Consider the following 23,184-nt stretch of genomic DNA (forward strand, 5'->3'; position numbering starts at 1 on the left):
TTGTGTCAGATGTTAAGAAGTAATTCCAAAGAAGGTGTATATATTGTAAAGGAACAGGGATGTCTAAATTGAAACTAATGCAAGGGTGTCTGATAACGTGCCTGTTCTCTTTTTAGGCCTCTTTGCACCTCCATGTGCCTTCAGTGCAATCAGACGAGCTACTCCACAGTAAACACTCCCACCCACTTGACTCTAATCAAACTTCTGATGTTCTCAGGTATTGATGGTTTATTACTTAAAAATGAAACAGAATATTTTTAATAATATAACTGCATAACCACATTTTATTGCAGCATATCAACTTGGCTCTTTTGCTGTAAGGTTTATTCATTATTAATTGAATGCTGAGTATGCTTAGTGCTTCATGAAGGACAACACAAATCAGACACTGCTCTGAGTGGCTAAAAGATGCATTTAGTCATGAAGTAGTGCTATTTTTTTTAAAATAGCATCACTTTAGCATATTGTAGGTAGGCTGATTAGAAGTAGTGAGATCTTAATGGAAAGAGGCTGAATGTTGGATGCAACAAAAGAGGAAGGGAATTCCAGGTGTAAGGGTCCCAGGGGAAGAATATAGAATCATAGAATATCTGGGTTGGAAGGGACCTCAGGAGCTCATCTAGTCCAACCCCCTGCTCAAAGCAGGACCAATCCCCAACTAAACCATCCCAGCCAGGGCTTTGTCAAGCCTGACCTTAAAAACTTCTAAGGAAGGAGATTCTACCACCTCCCTAGGTAGCGCATTCCAGTGTTTCACCACCCTCCTAGTGAAAAAGTTTTTCCTAATATCCAACCTAAACCTCCCCCACGCAACTTGAGACCATTACTCCTTGTCCTCTCCTCTTCTACCACTGAGAATAGTCTAGAACCATCCTCTCTGGAACCACCTCTCAGGTAGTTGAAAGCAGTTATCAAATCCCCCCTCATTCTTCTCTTCTGCAGACTGAACAATCCCAGTTGCGTCAGCGTCTCCTCATAAGTCATGTGTTCCAGACCCCTAATCATTTTTGTTGCCCTTCGCTGGACTCTCTCCAATTTATCCACATCCTTCTTGCAGTGTGGGGCCCAAAACTGGACACAGTACTCCAGATGAGGCCTCACCAATGTCGAATAGAGGGGGACGATCAATATCCATTGATCGTCCCCCTCTATTCCATGGTATCTCCATCAATATCCATTGATGAATGGAAGAGAGATACCAAGGAAGCAGTTAGGCAAGAGGCTTGGAGGTACTGTGGGAATAGGAAGAGCTCAAAGCAGAGATGAGCAGGCATGTAATCATATTAGATGTAAGACATCGATAGAAGATAAACTAGTTTTGTTGGATTTTTTTAAAATCTAATGACATGAACATCTGGGTAGCATGATTGATTGATTGTTTTGCCACGCGGACAAAAAATGTTTTGCCTAGCCTTGTTGACCTGTTTCGAGAAGAGTGACTCTGAAGGCTAGCTGTTTCATAAGCCTGGCTAGTTTAACTCTAACAGCATAAATGTTTAGCGGTTGGAGAAGTTGGTTTGTTGTGAGATTGTGTGTAGAACACTGTCTGAAAATTATGGTAATGGAAAGTGTATAGCTTGATGGAAGTCTCTTTGCTTTACAGGTTTGTTTTGGAACAGTACAATGCACTCTCCTGGCTAACCTGTGATCCCGCAACCCAGGACAGACGGTCATGTCTCCCAGTTCATTTTGTGGTGCTGAATCAGTTGTATAACTTTATCATGAATATGCTGTGATCTTCATCTGAACTTTGCAAGAAGAGAACAAGGAAAAGGGATATTTCACTGCAGGACTAAGTTATAATTCTTCTCAGTTCAAGTTATTTGTGATGGGGTATAATTCTTGTTACTTCCAACAAATATTGTTTTGACTTCTGAGGGGCACATAATCCTGCTGTCTTTTGTTTCATTGACTCTACAGGACTCTTTTCAGAATGATGATTGATCAGTCAAAATGTATTATAACATTTTAGTGGCAAAATTAACCCTTTTTTCCCAGTCACAGTATTTGTGAAAAGTAATGAGCCATAGTACCCAGTCATGTTTAATGAATATTAAAAGCATGGAGACGAGAAGAGACGTGAGGAACAATAGGTTTCAACCTATGGCTTCAGAACATCAAGATGTTCTTGTATCGGATTATAGTACCTAGTATTCAGAAAATGCCTGCATCTCTTATTTATTGTAAGTTTTTAAATGTATAAATTGTCTTATATTTCTTAACCTCTTTTATAAAAATTTTCCTAGAAGGTTTATACCGCCTTCTTGCTTTAAAGCAATTGGTCTAAAATATATGTAATCGTCTTAATTAAAAGTTGCAGTAGGTTGCTTTTAGAGTATTATTTTTTTGTAAGGGGGTGGGTGGGGACAGTAAATTTGTATTGTCTTGATGTACAGTTTAATGGGGATAGAGGGGTTAATGTCCATACCATTGTGTGTGGGGGATTTACAGCTAAGCTGTAGTTGCAGAGTACATGTACAGTAATGAAGTTCACTGTGTTTATATAAATTGAAAAGGTACCGGGTCTTACAACATTTTATATCACACCTTTACAGAGTAACATAATGGCAATATATAAGTGATATTGTAGGTGGTTTAACTTGTAGTGAGAATAAAATGAATAAACTCTTCAATTTAATTTTGTGTTATGGCTCAGGGCTGTGGCCAATTTTTCAGACCTTTTCCATTTACTGTGGAAAGATTTATTACTACAAGAATCTCTGCTACCCAGTGTAGGTAACCAGGAATTTTTGGCATAGTGGGAATTGCATCATGTTCTGTAAGATTTGTGTTAGTCACAAATCAGATGGAACATGTAGGTAAAGAAAAACATAAGATGAAATTGCCCCAAAGACTCCTGTAGGCTGAAATTGCGCCCAGCTCTAGCCATTTTACAAATGCAAAAACAGTCAATCTTGACTTTAAGATTGGTGTGTGTTTGACTAAAATGTGGTGTATATAGATTTTCAGTGAATTCTGGTTTTCAGATTTTATTCCACTAGTGAAAGAAGCATTTTCCTTTTCCTTTTTGATCTATTTTTGGCACTGTGGTGAGGGTCCCAGGCTCCAGTGTATGGACTTCCCCTCCAGATTCCAGCCAAGGCATGTGCCAACGAGGCTCAGGCCTCCCTAAGGAAGAGACTCGGGAGTCATGGGACTTTCATATGCCTCTTCCTCTACAATCACCATTTTCCCCTCACCTAACACTTCCTTCCTTGACTTGCACACGCCAAATCTGTAATGCTCTAAAATGGCCCCTACGGGTGCTCGTGAGCAATTTCTTCCTTTGTTCCTCACCCCCTGACTGCCGGACAGAAAACTTACTCTTGCGATGCCTGTCAGTCTGATGTGAGAACCCATGTTAGCCTAGCACCTGGGTCTCACTGGACAACTTGAACTATCCATCCTGCCCATAAAGTCTTTAAGGAGCCAGTTTTAAAATCCCTTTGTGCACCCACTGTTAATCCTCTACAAGGACAAAAAATCACTTGTATTTACAAAACTAAATTTGGTATCTTACTGAAAATCATGTTTTGTAACTACAAAATATTTGCCTGAAATATCACTTCATGTGAACAAACATAACCTCTTTGCTAATATTCTATATATACAATATTAGCAGTCTTATTTTGTATAAAGAAAATGTACAATTGGTGACAGATTTTTTTCAATCATTTCTTCAAAATAACAGTACTGCAATCAGAAGTCAGCCTATTTTGATATTAAAGTTAAAAAAAATTTGGGTCTCTGCATTAATTTTTCTTGATTATGCTAAAACACACCACATATTGACTAGCATATTTGTTCAGTAGTAGCTTTTTCTTTTCAGTGTGGCTGAGATTTTTTTGAGGGAAAAGATGCTCCTAAGCCTGGAATTTTCAAAGCTTACATCCAATATTTTTAGCTCAGTGTTGCCAGATGGCTGATTCCAAAACCTATCTTAATGTTAACACACCTCTTTAGCTTGGAACTTGTTGGAAGTGGGCTGTTTAAAATCTGACAGTGACTTGTATTCATAAATGAGCCAGCTGCCTGAATGCTGAGGTCCAGTTCATACTATATAGTTAAATGAATGTACTCTGAAATTCCCCAACTGTAGGGAAGAACTGCTGGTAAAAGTTTTTTTTCATATGCAGTCAGAAATATAAACTGATAAATTAACCACTAGGAAAATATCAGAAGCCCCCTTTTTGAAGTGTTTTTAGAAACCATTTGTACTGGGAGACTTTAACTTCCCAGTGGCATCCATTGCCAGCAATGTACATATCAAAACTGCCGGCACCAAGGAGGTAACTATCATATTTGGCTTACTTCTAAATAAGTTACTTTCACCTTTTATGAATCAAATTTCTTTGTAATGATTAACCCTTCCTCTCTTAAAGTGGACATGATTAATTACTGACAACAACAATATTGTCACAGCCAGTTAACAGTAGAGTTGATCAGAAGGTGCAAGCTTTATAGCAGAGTTTATACAGATCATTGACAGTTCGAGCAGCAACTTCTCAAAATGCTTGTTCCTAGTGTTGGTCTGTGAAGCTCTCTGTTTAGTAGTATTTTGTATAAGTTCACCTATTCCTTTGTATTTTGGATTTCAAATGATAGCCACATATGGTGTCCTTCCAGCCAGTCAAAAAAATCTAGCCATACTCTCTTTATGCAAGCCATTCACTCATCTGGACTTAATGCTGTATGAATTAGATTCTTGTACACATTATTATTTGGCCAGTGGGCCACCAAGTGTACTTACATACAATCCTTAAATTTTTTAAGTAGTTGTAATTTTTAAAACTTTCTAACATTTTCTGAAATGGCTAAAATTAAAGTTATCACTAAAATCCTCAGCTATATTCTTGCTCAGCTGTCAGTATGGCACAGATGACTCTATTACTATATTCTTTTCATCTTCATATTTACTTTCTATGGTGACTTTTAACTTCATGTGTTGCTACAAAGATTTGCAGATGTCTTTAATCAAGCACTATTTGTTGTTACTGTACTGTCAAAATATTATGTTGCATTATTTAAAAACATTCAAATTTAATAGATGAAAAGATTTTTTTAAATGCTATTGCACCGTATAATTTGCTGCGCAACAGTCTATGGCATAGCATATCAGTCTGTTAATATTATCCATGTAATGTTACATGAAACAATGTTTTGGTCTGGGTTTCCTCTGAGAACTCAGTTTCTCAGTTTACGTGAAATTGTATGACAAACTATCTTGACACAAATTCTGAGGTGGAAAAATTAATTTTTTTCATCTTAATTGAAGGAATCAGAACTATGTCTTATATTTAGAAAATCTTATTTGTGGGTGTACTCTTTATTTTCAATGGAGTGAAACTTCATTTACAGTAAAACTGGATTTGGGACCTACAATAATCCTCAGGGTCACTTTTTCAGGAAGTTTTAATATAGCTTTAGGTTTTCCAAATAAACTGGATTTGAGGACCTTGAAAAGCTATTGGGTTTAAATTGCAAATTGTGGCATCATTACTGGACATGTCAGTTTCATAAATCTTCTCAAAACAGCTGGGTCACTTTAAGGGAGTTTTTAAGGTCTCACTCAGCAGACACATTTAATGGTCCAAGTCTTCTTATTTAATATGACATAAAATCAAATAAGGAACAAACACTATTGCTGCCGAATGCCATAAACACTGAGTTGTACAAATTGTGATTGAGGAAATGAAAAAGTTTATACTTTTAAAAAAAAAAAATTCAAATGGAATAAATTATTCATGAAGCCTTGATTGTGGCGTCTCTTTATTTCCAACCCTCAACTCTCTATACAACAGAAAAGAGCTGTGGCTTATTATGATTTGGGTTGAAGATGACCAAAATAATGGTCCTTTTAAGATGTAGCATAGACAGATTATACAGTAGAACCACAGAGTTATGAAGATCAGCATTACAAACTGATCGGGTCAACCACTCCCCTCATTTGGAACTAGAAGTATGCAGTGTGGCAGCAGCAGAGGCCAAAAAAACCAGAACCACCTGCGTGTAGTACTGTGTTAAATGTAAACTACTAGAAAAATAAAGGCAAAAATTAAAAAATTTGCCAAGGTAAGGAAACTGTTTCTAGGCTAGTTTCATTTAAATTAAGATGGTTAAAAGCAGCATTTTTCTTCTGCCTCGTGACATTTCAGAGCTGTATTAAGTCAGGGTTTAGTTGTAAAGGTTTGAAAGAACGCCCCTATTTGAAACATCCATGGCCAAACTGCTTGTAACTCTGCAGTTCTGCCACCACACTGCACTCTCAAAACGTTTTTTCTTTAGCTTTTTTTTTTTTTTTTGGGGGGGGGGGGGAGAGTTAGTATGGAGGTTAAAAGGGTGTCTACAACCGTCAGCACCTAGGCTAAGATGACACAGCTGCTGGTCCCTTTATTGCTTTGGTGCTGAAAGTGTGAAGGGGTTCAATTCGTTTTTAACATTCAGCACGTGCGTGGGCCCTGTCCCCAAGGAAGTGAAACTGTAGGTGGGCGGTAAGGGTCACTTGGAGGAATTGGCATCCGCTGGAGTGAGCTGTCTCGCTCAGGAAAGCTGATGCGCAAATACATTTGTCAGTCTCTAAGGTGCCACACGCCCTCCTGTTCTTTTCTGCGAATACAGACTAGCAGGGCTGCTACTCTGAACCCTTTGGTGCACTGGTGCCCCGATCCTGCCTGGGCTGCCCCCAGGCTGAGGGAGCTTCGCCCCCCTCCGCCTCGCAGCCCGCCTGGGCCCGAAACCTGAGTCCTGTTGTAACGTCCCCACGCGGCCGGGGCCTTGACGCCACTCCGTCAGACGCTATTTCGCCTGGCTGGGGCGGTGGCCGCGGGCTGCGCGCGGGCTTCACGCGCTGTGGGGGAGACACGTCTTCTGACTGACCCCGGAAATCCGCCAGCTGGGCTCGTGCCCTTTCTGTGACCACCCTCACGCCCGCTGCTGACGTAACCACTAACGACTTTCCACGCTCAAGCCCGCGGCCGCCTGACGTCACTTCCCGAGCGCCTGCCAGTTGTCCCGCCCATTCGCTGCTTTTCCGCCCCGCCGCTGGTTTCAATATTTTCCCGCCCATAGCTCCTCCTCCTCCGTCCTGACGTTCGCTAGGAGCGACTGTCACACGTACAACGTAATTGGAGCTGGTGTCTGTGATGTCATTAACAGGGGACAAGCTTCTGAATCCCCCGCCGGAAGGTAGCGGCGCGTGGGCGGGGCTGAGCCGAGCCGGTGGCGGTTTCGGGGCGAGAGGGGAACGAGTCCTAGGTTAGCTGGAGTCGGGGATTTTCTTCCCCGCTCGACGGGGAAGGTCCCGGACGCCTGGGTCCTCGTTGTGGGGTGAGGCTGTTAGAGCTCCCCCGCCCACACGCGCCGAGGGCCCGGACGCCGGGGTCCTGGTCGTGAGGGGGAAGGTTCTTCAGTCTCCCCGAGGGCCCGGACGCCGGGGCCCTGGTCGTGAGGGGGAAGGTTCTTCAGTCTCCCCGAGGGCCCGGACGCCGGGGCCCTGGTCGTGAGGGGGAAGGTTCTTCAGTCCCCCCGAGGGCCCCGACGCCGGGGCCCTGGTCGTGAGGGGGAAGGTTCTTCAGTCCCCCCGAGGGCCCGGACGCCGGGGTCCTGGTCGTGAGGGGGAAGGTTCTTCAGTCCCCCCGAGGGCCCGGACGCCGGGGCCCTGGTCGTGAGGGGGAAGGTTCTTCAGTCCCCCCGAGGGCCCGGACGCCGGGGCCCTGGTCGTGAGGGGGAAGGTTCTTCAGTCCCCCCGAGGGCCCCGACGCCGGGGCCCTGGTCGTGAGGGGGAAGGTTCTTCAGTCTCCCCGAGGGCCCGGACGCCGGGGCCCTGGTCGTGAGGGGGAAGGTTCTTCAGTCCCCCCGAGGGCCCCGACGCCGGGGCCCTGGTCGTGAGGGGGAAGGTTCTTCAGTCCCCCCGAGGGCCCCGACGCCGGGGCCCTGGTCGTGAGGGGGAAGGTTCTTCAGTCTCCCCGAGGGCCCGGACGCCGGGGCCCTGGTCGTGAGGGGGAAGGTTCTTCAGTCTCCCCGAGGGCCCGGACGCCGGGGCCCTGGTCGTGAGGGGGAAGGTTCTTCAGTCCCCCCGAGGGCCCCGACGCCGGGGCCCTGGTCGTGAGGGGGAAGGTTCTTCAGTCCCCCCGAGGGCCCCGACGCCGGGGTCCTGGTCGTGAGGGGGAAGGTTCTTCAGTCCCCCCGAGGGCCCGGACGCCGGGGCCCTGGTCGTGAGGGGGAAGGTTCTTCAGTCCCCCCGAGGGCCCGGACGCCGGGGCCCTGGTCGTGAGGGGGAAGGTTCTTCAGTCCCTCCGAGGGCCCGGACGCCGGGGCCCTGGTCGTGAGGGGGAAGGTTCTTCAGTCTCCCCGAGGGCCCGGACGCCGGGGCCCTGGTCGTGAGGGGGAAGGTTCTTCAGTCTCCCCGAGGGCCCGGACGCCGGGGCCCTGGTCGTGAGGGGGAAGGTTCTTCAGTCCCCCCGAGGGCCCCGACGCCGGGGCCCTGGTCGTGAGGGGGAAGGTTCTTCAGTCCCCCCGAGGGCCCCGACGCCGGGGCCCTGGTCGTGAGGGGGAAGGTTCTTCAGTCCCCCCGAGGGCCCCGACGCCGGGGCCCTGGTCGTGAGGGGGAAGGTTCTTCAGTCCCCCCGAGGGCCCCGACGCCGGGGCCCTGGTCGTGAGGGGGAAGGTTCTTCAGTCCCCCCGAGGGCCCCGACGCCGGGGCCCTGGTCGTGAGGGGGAAGGTTCTTCAGTCCCCCCGAGGGCCCCGACGCCGGGGCCCTGGTCGTGAGGGGGAAGGTTCTTCAGTCTCCCCGAGGGCCCGGACGCCGGGGCCCTGGTCGTGAGGGGGAAGGTTCTTCAGTCCCTCCGAGGGCCCGGACGCCGGGGCCCTGGTCGTGAGGGGGAAGGTTCTTCAGTCCCCCCGAGGGCCCGGACGCCGGGGTCCTGGTCGTGAGGGGGAAGGTTCTTCAGTCTCCCCGAGGGCCCGGACGCCGGGGCCCTGGTCGTGAGGGGGAAGGTTCTTCAGTCCCCCCGAGGGCCCCGACGCCGGGGCCCTGGTCGTGAGGGGGAAGGTTCTTCAGTCCCCCCGAGGGCCCCGACGCCGGGGCCCTGGTCGTGAGGGGGAAGGTTCTTCAGTCCCCCCGAGGGCCCCGACGCCGGGGCCCTGGTCGTGAGGGGGAAGGTTCTTCAGTCCCCCCGAGGGCCCCGACGCCGGGGCCCTGGTCGTGAGGGGGAAGGTTCTTCAGTCCCCCCGAGGGCCCCGACGCCGGGGTCCTGGTCGTGAGGGGGAAGGTTCTTCAGTCCCCCCGAGGGCCCGGACGCCGGGGTCCTGGTCGTGAGGGGGAAGGTTCTTCAGTCCCCCCGAGGGCCCGGACGCCGGGGTCCTGGTCGTGAGGGGGAAGGTTCTTCAGTCCCCCCGAGGGCCCGGACGCCGGGGTCCTGGTCGTGAGGGGGAAGGTTCTTCAGTCCCCCCGAGGGCCCGGACGCCGGGGTCCTGGTCGTGAGGGGGAAGGTTCTTCAGTCCCCCCGAGGGCCCGGACGCCGGGGTCCTGGTCGTGAGGGGGAAGGTTCTTCAGTCCCCCCGAGGGCCCGGACGCCGGGGTCCTGGTCGTGAGGGGGAAGGTTCTTCAGTCCCCCCGAGGGCCCGGACGCCGGGGTCCTGGTCGTGAGGGGGAAGGTTCTTCAGTCCCCCCGAGGGCCCGGACGCCGGGGCCCTGGTCGTGAGGGGGAAGGTTCTTCAGTCCCCCCGAGGGCCCCGACGCCGGGGCCCTGGTCGTGAGGGGGAAGGTTCTTCAGTCCCCCCGAGGGCCCCGACGCCGGGGCCCTGGTCGTGAGGGGGAAGGTTCTTCAGTCCCCCCGAGGGCCCCGACGCCGGGGCCCTGGTCGTGAGGGGGAAGGTTCTTCAGTCCCCCCGAGGGCCCCGACGCCGGGGCCCTGGTCGTGAGGGGGAAGGTTCTTCAGTCCCCCCGAGGGCCCCGACGCCGGGGCCCTGGTCGTGAGGGGGAAGGTTCTTCAGTCCCCCCGAGGGCCCCGACGCCGGGGCCCTGGTCGTGAGGGGGAAGGTTCTTCAGTCCCCCCGAGGGCCCCGACGCCGGGGCCCTGGTCGTGAGGGGGAAGGTTCTTCAGTCCCCCCGAGGGCCCCGACGCCGGGGCCCTGGTCGTGAGGGGGAAGGTTCTTCAGTCCCCCCGAGGGCCCCGACGCCGGGGCCCTGGTCGTGAGGGGGAAGGTTCTTCAGTCCCCCCGAGGGCCCCGACGCCGGGGCCCTGGTCGTGAGGGGGAAGGTTCTTCAGTCCCCCCGAGGGCCCCGACGCCGGGGCCCTGGTCGTGAGGGGGAAGGTTCTTCAGTCCCCCCGAGGGCCCCGACGCCGGGGCCCTGGTCGTGAGGGGGAAGGTTCTTCAGTCCCCCCGAGGGCCCCGACGCCGGGGCCCTGGTCGTGAGGGGGAAGGTTCTTCAGTCCCCCCGAGGGCCCCGACGCCGGGGCCCTGGTCGTGAGGGGGAAGGTTCTTCAGTCCCCCCGAGGGCCCCGACGCCGGGGCCCTGGTCGTGAGGGGGAAGGTTCTTCAGTCCCCCCGAGGGCCCCGACGCCGGGGCCCTGGTCGTGAGGGGGAAGGTTCTTCAGTCCCCCCGAGGGCCCCGACGCCGGGGCCCTGGTCGTGAGGGGGAAGGTTCTTCAGTCCCCCCGAGGGCCCCGACGCCGGGGCCCTGGTCGTGAGGGGGAAGGTTCTTCAGTCCCCCCGAGGGCCCCGACGCCGGGGCCCTGGTCGTGAGGGGGAAGGTTCTTCAGTCCCCCCGAGGGCCCCGACGCCGGGGCCCTGGTCGTGAGGGGGAAGGTTCTTCAGTCCCCCCGAGGGCCCCGACGCCGGGGCCCTGGTCGTGAGGGGGAAGGTTCTTCAGTCCCCCCGAGGGCCCCGACGCCGGGGTCCTGTTTCCACTCTGGAAGGAGGGCGGTTCAGAGCTGGGGTCTGGACGCCTGGGGTCTGCTTTCAGTGGAGGGCTAGGAGCGGGGCCCCGTAGTCCCTGCAGGAGGGTTCCCGGCCCTGTTGTTGTCCCGCTTTGCAGCCTTGGGCAAGTCGTGTTACTTCCCACTCCCAGGTCGCTAGCACTGCTGCCCCTTGCCCTGGAGTCTGAGGTGAGGCTGCTGAGCAGCCCACTGTGGGTGCTGTAATAGAAGTGGCAGAGATGAATGCAGTTATAATAAATCCTTGCTTTGGCTCTTCGGGGTTTCTTTGCTATGTTGGAGGCGTGTCCCATTTTGGAGACCTGGTGCCCCAGGATCTCAGAGCATCTTGGAGAGGCTCACGAACTTAACTTCATGTGAGCTCTTAGTGACACTTGAAAATAGCACCTGGGAGCCCTGATTAATAGACTTCCCTCGCCTCCCAGAGCTGCAGATAGAAGGCAGACGTCCTGTCGCAGCCTCCGTCTTCCAACCCCTAGACCCACCCTCAGAGACATGAACAGAACCCAGTAATCCTGATTCCTAGTCGTTTGCTTTAATTGTTAGACCACATTTACCTGCCCAGAGCTATCAAAAGCTGTGATGCACCCTATACAAATGAAGCATTTATTTTATTTTATTTTATTTTATTTTTTTCTGATAATTGTATCTTTGTTTTGTCTTTAGGACTGGTGGTAAAAATGGCAGAGTGTTCTGGCCTTCAGTTTGTCAGCCCCTATGCATTTGAAGCAATGCAGAAGGTGGATGTTGTGCGCTTGGCAGCACTAAGTGACCCAGAGCTAAGGCTTTTGTTGCCTTGCCTGGTGCGAATGGCTCTTTGTGCCCCAGCTGATCAGAGCCAAAGCTGGGCTCAGGATAAAAAACTTATCCTTCGACTCCTTTCGGGAGTGGAAGCTGTCAACTCAATTGTTGCCTTGTTGTCTGTGGATTTTCATGCCTTGGAGCAGGATGCGAACAAAGAGCAGCAGCTTAGGTAGCTAAAAGTATATATTTTTAAATAATGATTGTTTAGAATCGTGTATGTGTGAATATTTAATCTGAATGTTGCTATTATCTTCCAGAATATAATAGCTATAGCTATTCATGTTAGCTTGTCTTGATGCTCAAGTGGCACTGTGCTAAAACGCTATTTCACATCCCATGCGAGTTTCTTATACCTTGGGCTTAATAGATCAGCACGCAGCGGAGGTGGTGGGATTTATTGCTTTTCTCAGTAACTTAATGTTCTCTCCCCACCTCCGAAGCTGGACAAGGGGACACTGATGCCCTCCAAAGGAAGTCCTATCCAATCGCCTTTAACCAGAAGGACTAAGTTTTGGAATTCAGGGCTTCTGAGGGTGTGTGGGAAATAGGGGCATCCTGAAGCTGGATGGCACCCCTTGGAACCATAAAGATGCACTTGTTAGCTTTGGCTGTGGTCTGTGTATTGAGCGGGGATAGAGGCACCTGTGTTTTGACAGTGTGTTTGAGCATTTGTCATGTGCATTATTTCCCTATCGAATGAGATTTGAAAATGTCATAAACTCATAACTCTTCTATTGTCCTGAGAAGACTATCAAGGCAGTTTCATAGAATCAGCAAAACAAGCGTAGATTGTTGTTTTATTTCTTGCTTTAATATTTAAAGTGCTCGAAAGTATGGTGATGAGCATGATATAAGAACCTATATAGAACAGAATAACCAAAAACGCTATTGGTTTCTATGCCTTATTTTTTTTAAACAGCTGTTTTTGCCTTTTAATTATTTGTTAGACACAAACTTGGAGGAGGCGGTGGAGAAAGCATCTTGGTGTCACAACTTCAGCATGGTCTGACCTTGGAGTTTGAGCACAGTGATTCCCCTCGTCGGCTTCGTCTTGTGCTTAGTGAATTATTGGCAATTATGAATAAGGTGAATGTCTTTTTTTTTTTTTTTTAAATTCCTTAGTGATTGTAAATTTGGTATTGGTGCAGATGAAGAATCTGATAGATGGCAGTGTTGAGAACCTGGCAAAAATCAGTCTAATGTTGTGCATGTTGCATTTGGCCTTGCCAGTGCATCTGAATACTGACCTCCAATCCCTTAGCTACCCCAATCCCAGGTCACTATCAAGCAGAAATTGTCAATGATGCTAAATTGTCTAGACTAGCTCTGTTGGTAATTTAAACCCCATGTGAATCCAGCTTTCTAGAACTGAAAGGCCAGGGATAAGATTTTTCTAAAGTACCTAAATCCCATTTTTATAAGTGACTTAGACACTTAAAAGCCTTTGGGCTTTTGCTGTTAAGTGCCTAAGTCACATTTGAAAATGGGAATTAGGCTTGTAAATGCTGTAGGCACTCCTGAAAATTTTACTCCCAGCCTATTGTGCAAATGTTGCCTGACCACTCCCACCCTCCGTATTGGACTTTATTTTACTTTTCCACCTGGGAATTTATCAGATTTATACAACTATCAGTGGACAGTGCTATTAAGTTTGAAAAAGTACTTTCAATTTTAATATATAGCAGGCATTATTGCTATTTCTATAACTCTACTTCAACTAGTACAGTAATTATTCTCCTATAAATTCTTCCTTCTCCCTATAAAAGTGCACACATTTGTTACAGTGTTACAGCATGATTGATCCAAAATTCCACAGATGGTTGTGCTGTAACTGATGATTAAGGCTAAGATTATGTCACGCAGGTTGCGGCAGTTACGGAATCCGTGACTTCCAGCAACCTCCCTGACATTTGGGGCCCCGCAGCAGCCCAACCTCCGGGAGCAGCCTGGGGACCCTCCAGCCATTGCCCAGCAATGGCGGGTGACGGGAACCCCCGCAACTGACAGGCCATCGCCACTGGTGGTGACCTCTGAGCTGCTCAGACACTGCGAGGAGCCAGGGCCCCCTGCAGCTCCCAGCCACTGTTGCCGGTGACAGAGGGACCCTGGAGCTGCTCAGTGGCCATGGGACCCCTCCGAGCACCTGGGCAATGGGAGTCCCTGCAGCTTCCAGCTGCTGCAGGGTGTGGGGAAGGATGCTGGACCCTCCTCCATTCCCATTTTGTCATGTATGTTTTTAGTAAAAGTCAGGGACTGGTCATGGCTTCTGTGATTTTTTGTTTATTGCCCGTGACCAGTCCCTGCCTTCTACTAAAAATATCCCTGACAAAATCATAGCCTTATTGATGAAGTTATAAGCAGATTAATTACCTTGTAGCCTTTTATGGTACCAGACCACATTGAAATATTTTATACTTGAAGTTGTATGTATACCTACAGTATATGTATTAAGAACACTTAATCGAAAGCATAGTGAGTTAATAGAAAACCAAAACTCTTTTTGGGATAAATATTTTGTATCCTTACACAGAGTTTCAGGCATTTGAGGTTCTTTAATATCCTATGTGTCATTTTGATTTAATGATGAGCTGTTGTTTTTAATCACAGCCATGGTTTTTAGACGAAAGAGCTGCTCCCAAAAGATGAACCACCTAAGAGGGTTGGTTCCTTTTGTTATGTGAAATTCAGAGGCTGCTTTTGTTTACCATAATTGCAGTTGCATGCTCAAATATTATGAGCAACTCTGTGGTTCTTGAGAAATTTTGTTAAAGCAGAACTGATTACTGGCAAAATAGTCAGTTTATTATTGACCATTCTTAACATATGCAATCTATTGAGTTCAAATCCATGTGAATTTGATGGAAACCAATGGCTATGCTATTTAGTCACCTTATTAAGCTTGTACCATGATGAACAACTTCTTTCTGTAGGTTTTGGAGTCAAATGGTGAGTTTTTCTTCAAGTCATCTGAACTCTTTGAGAGTCCTGTCTATTTGGAGGAAGCAGCAGATGTTCTCTGTATTTTACAAGCAGGTGCGCTATTCTGTATTTCTGAAGCTTTGAGTAATGATATTTTAAAATTTGTCAATGTTTCACTCTAACACTAAACTGGTTCTAATTTCATAGATGGTTTTAGACTTAAAAGTCCACCCTTATTTCTGGAGTCATCTTAACTGATGTAAAACTAATGGCCAGCTCTTCTGAAGGAGAAGTGGCCCATTCGTTAATCCTAAAAGCCCAATGCTAACTGGAGATTGACCCTTAGAACCCTGTGAGTGAGTGCAATGGCTTCTAAAACCCTGTTTCCATTCAGAATTGCCTTCGCTGTTACCCATAGTGGATGTGGCTGAAGCTCTGCTACATGTTAAAAATGGAGCCTGGTTCCTGTGTCTCTTAGTGGCCAATGTTCCTGATAGCTTTAATGAAGGTAGGCTGTAATTTATGGTGTTCACCTTTTTTTTTTCTGGGAGTTTATAACAACTTAAGCATTAAAAATTCATTCCAAGTAGTATTCATTCTGGTAGCCCGGAGACACTTGTGTGGAGAAATTTAATTTGGATACATCTGTGTCTGTCTTAGGGGCATTCCTGTCCTGCTGCGTTCCCTCACTTAATGCTCACGCTCTCCTGTGATATGGCCACTGCTTTTCTCCAAGGAGGCCTAATTGGGACTCACTGCTCTGCCTGTCAAAGTATTCCTAAAATGCAGCATCTTATCTTTAGGTCACCAGTTTGAATCTGACCCAAGTCAATAGTGACCACAAAATAACACCACTGTTGGGTAGTAGACTACATCAGTCCAGTTCCTAGTATATGAGCATCCCCATTACAAAGCCCTCATCACAGTTCATGCTGATTAAAGAGGCTAAGAAACGCATGGTCATTGGTGATGAGCTTCCCTTTTGCCTCTGCGAGTTTTCCTTCCAGGTCAGCCTGAGGCATACTGAGGTGGGAGTAGGGGAGAAACTTACACTGCTGTTGTCCATGCTGTATCACTTGCATTGTTGGAGACTCCAGGACTGCCAGATACAGTAGAACCCCATTTATCTCTGGCTCTCTGCATTTACTGAACAACCAGGACTCCAGGACCAGAAGTGGGCCATCTCTCCTGTGGCTGCTAGATGGTGCTGCAGCATCACTTTTTCCCATTCTCCGGTTTATTCGGAGTTTGATGATCTGATCTGGCCCCAGTCCCGATTAAACCAGATAAACAGGGTTCTGCTGCACATCACTTGACTTCAGTTTGAGAGGGGAAGATACAGGTATGATTTGCTGAGGTCAGTTGGATCATGCCTAAATTTGTGGTGATACGGTAAGCTCTTTGGGGCGATACGGTAGGCTCTTTGGGGCAAGGACTGTCTGTCTTTCTGTTCTTTGTTTGTATGGTACCCTGCACACTGGGGTCTTGGCCCATGATTTGGGATGCTAGGTGCTACTATAATACATATAGTAAATAATGATGAGCAAAATAGCTCCTCAGAGTTCTGTCTGAGTGACTGTCCAGTGCAAAATATGGCTTTTCAGAACTCCCCGTAATGTTTAGTTTGTAGAGGTTTGATTAAGAATGGTGAACGTCAAGATGAGGAAAGCCTTGGAGGCCGTCGAAGGACAGAGGCGCTTCGTCACCTGTGTAAAATGAACCCTTCCCAGGCCCTGAGGATCCGAGGCATGGTGGTAAGCCTGCAATGAAATGGCACATAAGTCCTAATTTTCTAATGTTCCATTAAGGATCACTTGTAAAATGGAGACTGGCTTTCTTTGGCTGTGTGCTAGGTGGAAGAGTGCCACCTACCAGGCCTTGGGGTGGCTTTGACACTGGATCACACAAAGAATGAATCTTCGGATGATGGAGTGAGTGACCTGGTATGTTTTGTGAGTGGATTACTACTTGGAACGAATGCGAAAGTTCGGACATGGTTTGGGACTTTTATTCGAAATGGACAACAGGTAAGAATCTGAGAATTCCTGGAGAACTGGTAAAAATAAAGTTCAACGGTTTGGGTTTTGTGTGTGTTTTGTTCCCAGTGATCCTGCTTTTACACCTCACTGCAAGGCCAGATTTATGGGAAACCTTCCTCTGAAAATAACTGCACGCCACTCCTCGGGTCTGCCAATTCTAGAATAGGGTCACTGAAGAACGCCATCTGGTGGTCACTCTCTGATGTCTCAGTGATTTTACAGTAGTCTCATAGACATGTGGACTGAGGGACCATAGATCTAATAAGGTTTTAGATCGTAGATGATTTTAGAGCATAGTTCCATTATTGTCAGTCTCGCTACAGTTTATTTCATACCCAGCAGTAGAAAGTCCTGCATTGGCTTGTTGCAATTATTTAATGCCTGTACCTCACTGAAATAGAGCATCATAATGCAGTTTTGCTGTGGCCGCAGCCCACTCAATTAAATGATTGTTGTTAACGTGGCTGCATGAACTTTCACTAAAATTGTCAACTACTAGGAATGTACCTTGTAGTAAAATGGCCAGATTGATATGTTTTTCCTAGAATTAACTGTTGCTTGCTTCTTTCACCTTTTCCCACAGCGAAAAAAGGAGAATGTCAGTTCTGTGCTCTGGCAAATGAGAAGGCAGCTGCTTCTGGAATTAATGGGGATCCTTCCCACTGTTCGCAGCACACACATTGTAGAAGAAGCAGATGCCGACATGGAACCAAATGTATCTGTGTATTCTGGATTGAAAGAAGAGCATGTTGTGAAAGCCAGCGCGTTGTTACGTCTCTATTGTGCTTTGATGGGGATCGCTGGTCTGAAGTAATCAATATTTTCTTGCTATTGGTATTCTTACTAGCTGTTTGTCCATCTGAAAATAAATAAGACCTTTCAACTATTGGGAATCTCAGCCAGTTCCAATCTGGGCTTTTCTTCTCTGCCATAATGTCCTTGGTCCATACCTAGTGGGACTTGCTTTCCTTAGGACTGAGAGTACACTCTGCTTGCTCTGTCTCCTCACCTATTTTGGAGTTGAAATTCCCAGCTTGTTGAAAGGTTCCTTATCTTTGTTTCGGACAGAACAAATATATAGTTTAAAATCCACAGAAACAGCTGTGTAATTCCCTTTCCTGCTACATTCTTGGCAAGAAAGCTTTCTGTCCTCGACTGGTGGGGTGAATGCATTTGTGAGAAGTCTCATTGTCTAAAGTGAGTTTCATATGAGAAATCTCTTGGTTCCTTTTCTGTAATATTTGTTCCTATAGAATCATTTTTAAAATATAGAGATCTGTCTTTGGAGCAGTATGTAAGGCAGAAAACTGCTGAAAATCCTGGTTATATTGGATCATGTCACAATACACTGCTTTTTTTACTTTAAATTAATTTTTTATATTGGTTTGTTTCTATTGCTTGACTAATGATAACACGGTATCTTGTTACATTGTGGCTTCTAGTTGTATGAGTATACATGATGATAATTGAGAGTACATAAGATATCTATCTGGTTATTCAGGACTTCTAAAGCAGATATTTTTATAATGAAATCTTTAAAACAGTGATTTTGGAATTCTTAAATCCAAAGAGAACTTCCAAGTAATTTCTATAACCATATATTGATATACTTACTTGTAATTCTAAGGTAAATAGTCTATAACCAGTGTAGGCAGGTTGGAAATACGTTCAGCCGTAAGATAAATTGACTTTTTTTTGTGGGGGAAAACGTCCTTCACTTCTTTTGTTTAGACCAACTGATGAGGAAGCTGAACAGTTACTTCAGCTAATGACGAGTCGTCCTCCTGCGACTCCAGCTGGTGTTCGCTTTGTATCGCTCTCGTTCTGCATGCTCCTGGCTTTCTCCACTCTTGTCAGGTACTTAGAACAATAGAGACAGAGCCTTCTATAGATATTAGTGGAACATGGCCAGGGCAGCGGTAACCCAGACAGAAGCATGTGGGCTCTCCACGTGTACTTCCTCTTTTAATTCTCTATGGACATGGAGCCTCTTCAGAAAGAGGTTATATCACTGGTGGGGTTAATAAATTGATGATGCTCCACCTCTGACTAGTGCAAAGTGCTTTGGGAAGTGGAGTACAGGCATTAGGCTGCTTTGCCTTGTGGTATTGCAGGGTGCTATAGTTAAGCTCCTGGACTAGGCCTTCTGTATTCCTTTTTCACTGACTGCGTTTGGTGAGTATCTTACGCCACCACTCAAAGGGTTGACAAAAATACTTATTTAATGGAAGTGGCCTCCTAATAAAGGTGGAGCAAGAATTCTTTTATTTGGGGGTCCCTTGGTATGCTCTCAAAACAGGAAATTACCTAATAAGGGTGAACTTTTATACAGATTTTGTTGTAGGTGCTATCAGATTTAAAAGTGCTCATGTTGATTAGCCTGTTTGACTCTGATGAACAAGTGAGGAAAAGTCTCTCTCAGTGTAAGGGCACTTGTGCTCTGATTGTATGTTCTTGACTATTAACTCCTTGGGTCTGCTGATTATTAGTAAAATTATGTGTGGCTCCAAAAATGAAACCGCTGTTGTGGAACTTCTTTGTTTAGTACCCCAGAACAGGAGCAGCTGATGGTAATGTGGCTGAGCTGGATGATAAAAGAAGAAGCCTACTTTGAAAGGTGAGAGCTTAATTTTCAAAATAACCTAATAAGCCAAGGTTTTTATGTGTCCCCTTTGGAAACTCACTCGTTCATCTCTGTTCCAACAGCATTTCTGGGGTGTCTGCTTCCTTTGGAGAGATGCTCTTACTGGTTGCCATGTATTTCCACAGCAATCAGCTTAGTGCAATCATTGATTTGGTTTGTTCTACTTTGGGAATGAAGGTAACTTCTAAATGCATTCCTCCGAATGAATTTTTTCTCTTATAAATACACCATCAATAAGTGAGTTTTATTCCAGTGTTATCTGACTTTTATACCTAAAGACAACTGAAAATCTGTGTTTCTACTTTGTTCTATACAATTGTATCTTTAAATAAAGAATCTTAGCATAAATAGATTTCCTTAGCATAAAAGCAAAATGTATATCGAGAAGTAGAATTGAAACATGAATGCCTGTTAACATAATAGCCTTCTGTATGCTAAAAGGTGTGTAAGATATCAAACTAAGTATTTTCAAAAGGAATTGCCCTATTGAAATGAACTTTGTGTTCTCAATGTACACAGTGTTCTTCTAACAGACTCCATTTTTTGCAAGTTGTAATGCAAAGTCCTTTGTAAAAAGAACTGTAAATCTTTCATTTAAAAAAACATAGAAAATTCACATATCATGTAAACTTCTTAAGCAGTATCTGAAAATTGGCCTGTTTTACTTATCAGCTGAGTCTTGGATTCAGTTTTTTCCCCTGTGGGAGCTTCTGACTTCACTACATTTAAAAACAGCAGTGAGTTCTCAGAGTGGGAAAGAGATACAGAATCTTGCTCGTGACACTGGAATGTAAAATAGACTGAATTGCAAATGTATAATTTTAATGTGTGAAATATGGCCTTAACAAAGGCAGTGCAGATTCCTATCCAGGCTTAAATAGGTTAAACACCTAAAAGCTATTTATAACGTTTTACTCGTTTGAACAAGCCAGATCTTCAAGCCTAAGAGCAAACACCTCATTATTTGTTTCAGATTGTTATTAAGCCCAGTTCACTGAGCAGAATGAAGACCATCTTTACGCAGGAGATTTTCACTGAACAGGTAATCTTTGGGGTTTATTTGAGCTCCTCGTAATTAGCCTCTTGCTCCACCTTTTCATGTTCTCTATATGTATGTGTGTATGTATATATATCTTACTATATGTTCCATTCTGTGCATCCAATGAAGTGGGCTGTAACCCATGAAATCTTATGCTCAAATTTTGTTAGTCTCTAAGGTGCCACAAGTACTCCTGTTCTTTTTGCAGAGTTATTGTAGCAGATCTAATGGAGAAGGAAGATCTTTTAGGACTTTTTTCTGCCGTCCTTACCCATGTTGAATAGTATCTTGTCATTAGTCCCACTGATTTCAGTGTGGCCCTGCTCCCCATGAGTGGGACTGGCAGAACTGGATCTTTCATTTTTTGCTTATTTTTGTGGAGATGGTGATTTAAAAAAAGAAAATCAAAAAACCTAAAATCTATGGTCATCCATGTCAGCATAAAAGCACAACAGGTGGTAAAAAGGACTGTAAGCATATCTTTCTTCAAAGAGCAAACCATTTTTAAAGGAGGCCCCTGGTTGAAACATCGTAGGCAGAGCTGATGGCACCATTAATAATGTGGTCCAACTTTTCTCATTTTAAGACCTTGTGTTCAGATGATTATAACTTTGCCAAACTTTGGACTAAAATTTTATATCCTGGCTTTCTGCCTCAGGTGGCTTTTTTTAAACTTTAAGCCAAAAGAGTTAAGACATTTGGAGGTGCTAGAGCATTTCATGCTTTGGAGCTTGGGGTCAGAGGGAGAAAATGGCTCGAGTATATGCCCACTTGAGCACACTCCCTTCAGTGCCTGGAATGGAACCTAAGATGCCTGAATCTCACCATTCCTCCCCCATAAACACATCTTTGAAACCCACTGGCCAAGTCTCGATCCACTGCTAGTGCTGATCCATAAAGAGGATGACAATCTACTATTGCTATCAATTACTCCATTAGCTCAAGTGGCAGAGGTCTGTGCGGTAGGTTCCAGCCTTGCTGATGAATCATGTGGGTGCCAGTATTACTCCAAGTGATGGAATTTTGTGTTTGTTTTTTTAATAGTTTGCTCTTTTTAAAAACCTAGGAAATTATACATACACACAGGGCATTTAAAGAACATTAAGGCTGCAAAATCAAGCCTTCAAGTTTTAAGAAATGTCAGAATTAAAATGGTCTGTGAAACTTTAATTTGGGTCCCTTGAGCATATGCATTATGATACTGCCATTAATTGCATGATCATATTGCGTACGCACAAAGTGGCCAAATTAGAGTTTCACGGGTAATTTTAATTCTGGCATTTCCTGACTGTTGAGCTCTTGATTTTGTAATCTTTTAACAGAGTTCTTTGTATGTAATGTTTATATAAACTGGTTTTATGCAAGTACTGTAGAAAATAATTTGATAATGGAAAAGGAATGAAAATATTTTTCTTGAATACTATAATTTTTCTCATAGGTTGTCACAGCCCATGCAGTTCGTGTGCCTGTAACAGGAAATCTGAGTGCCAACATCACTGGGTTTTTGCCCATTCACTGTATCTACCAGCTTCTAAGGAGTCGGTCATTCACCAAACACAAAGTGTCCATAAAGGTATGAGAATTGTTCCATTCACATTCCAGAACACTGCATGATGATCAGGCTTAGGTTCCATTAATAGTTCCTGCAGCTAACCAGAATCTACAGGGATACAGATTTCTACTGTTTTTAAGTAATATCGATTAATGAAAATTTACAGTATAAATGAAATCTTTGTTGAGCTGGTGAGTGACCGCTATCTGGTAACTGGGGACTAGTACTGGGGTAGAGTACATTGGGTTAGCGTGCAAGGCTTTAAGCTCTGTAAACCAGTGTGCACAACCTAATTAAGTCACACATGGTTTATCCCAGGTTCCATCTGTACACTTGTTAAAATCCTAATCGGGAAGAAGGAAGAGTAAGAATGTTCCTGAGTAGGACCAAGAGGTATTACTAGAGCTGTGCAGCATGAGGAAACTCTCCCAGTGCTTGAGATATGACATCTGGCTCAGTCCAGAGCTGATGCTTTTCCTTTATTTTCCAAAGTGTTAATTTTGAAAGTGTGTGAATTTAACTGTCTGGTGGATCTAAATTCATTCATTTGATTAAAATAGAGTTGTACTTGCACCTAAAAGTAGGAACAGTGTTTTCAGTGTCACCTGCTGCTGCTATTAAGTGTAACGTGTTTGTTCCAGGATTGGATTTATAGACAGCTGTGTGAAACCACCACACCACTCCATCCTCAGTTACTTCCTCTTATTGATGTCTACATTAACTCTATTCTTACTCCCGCATCTAAATCCAACCCAGAGGCCACAAATCAGCCAGTCACAGAACAGGAGATCTTGAATGTTTTTCAAGGACTCACTGGGGTAAATATTTTTATTTTTATTTTTTTTTTACTTCTCACATGTCTGTCCTCAGAAGTGTCAATTCAGAAATGTCTTCAATATGCCATACGGAAACTTGCTAGAAAATCTGACCACTGCCTTGTTATGTTTCCCTGCTTTTACTCTGCATGTCCTAAACTGCCCCTTTCTGGCCAAAGATGGTCAGATGAGGTTCCCTTCACATCCTATCATTGCCACTCTTTGCCCTGCTCCCTGGAAAATGCTGAACTTGCTGCCTTTGCAGCACCACCAACCCTTGCCTTTGCTAAATATGTGGGTTTCAAATGATGACTTCTTTCCAGCAGCAAATTGAAGTGGCAAATGAGGCTGGCTTTCACAGTAACAATTCTTGCATTGTCTTGTATGCTCCCAGATTAAAGATCATATTTTAATTCGAAGGCCCTATATTACAT

At 46.0% G+C, this 23,184-nt stretch overlaps 2 protein-coding genes across 9 annotated transcripts in view; both read left to right on the top strand.

Annotated features, from left to right (window-relative positions):
* The window catches only part of MED13 (mediator complex subunit 13), a 78,442-nt gene extending 72,686 nt beyond the window's left edge, over positions 1–5,756 (top strand). For all 5 annotated transcript variants that reach the window (XM_073315788.2, XM_073315789.2, XM_073315791.2 and 2 more), the window contains 2 exons: positions 117–217; positions 1,604–5,756. In XM_073315788.2, the coding sequence (XP_073171889.1) occupies positions 117–217; positions 1,604–1,736 (234 nt within the window). In that variant the 3' untranslated portion in view covers positions 1,737–5,756. The remainder of the gene's footprint in view (positions 1–116; positions 218–1,603) is intronic.
* A 1,334-nt stretch (positions 5,757–7,090) lies between these two features.
* The window catches only part of INTS2 (integrator complex subunit 2), a 30,606-nt gene continuing 14,512 nt past the window's right edge, over positions 7,091–23,184 (top strand). The window contains exons 1-14 of one of the 4 annotated variants that reach the window (XM_073315139.2): positions 7,091–7,254; positions 11,605–11,911; positions 12,690–12,828; positions 14,673–14,775; positions 15,056–15,169; positions 16,285–16,415; positions 16,515–16,688; positions 17,284–17,510; positions 18,432–18,557; positions 19,246–19,317; positions 19,407–19,521; positions 20,318–20,386; positions 21,822–21,956; positions 22,577–22,753. In XM_073315139.2, the coding sequence (XP_073171240.1) occupies positions 7,143–7,254; positions 11,605–11,911; positions 12,690–12,828; positions 14,673–14,775; positions 15,056–15,169; positions 16,285–16,415; positions 16,515–16,688; positions 17,284–17,510; positions 18,432–18,557; positions 19,246–19,317; positions 19,407–19,521; positions 20,318–20,386; positions 21,822–21,956; positions 22,577–22,753 (2,001 nt within the window). In that variant the 5' untranslated portion in view covers positions 7,091–7,142. The other 3 variants (XM_073315136.2, XM_073315137.2, XM_073315138.2) reach the window with 3 other exon arrangements.

Source organism: Lepidochelys kempii, chromosome 17 (genome assembly GCF_965140285.1).
Source record: "Lepidochelys kempii isolate rLepKem1 chromosome 17, rLepKem1.hap1, whole genome shotgun sequence".
NCBI classification, from domain to species: Eukaryota; Metazoa; Chordata; order Testudines; family Cheloniidae; genus Lepidochelys; species Lepidochelys kempii.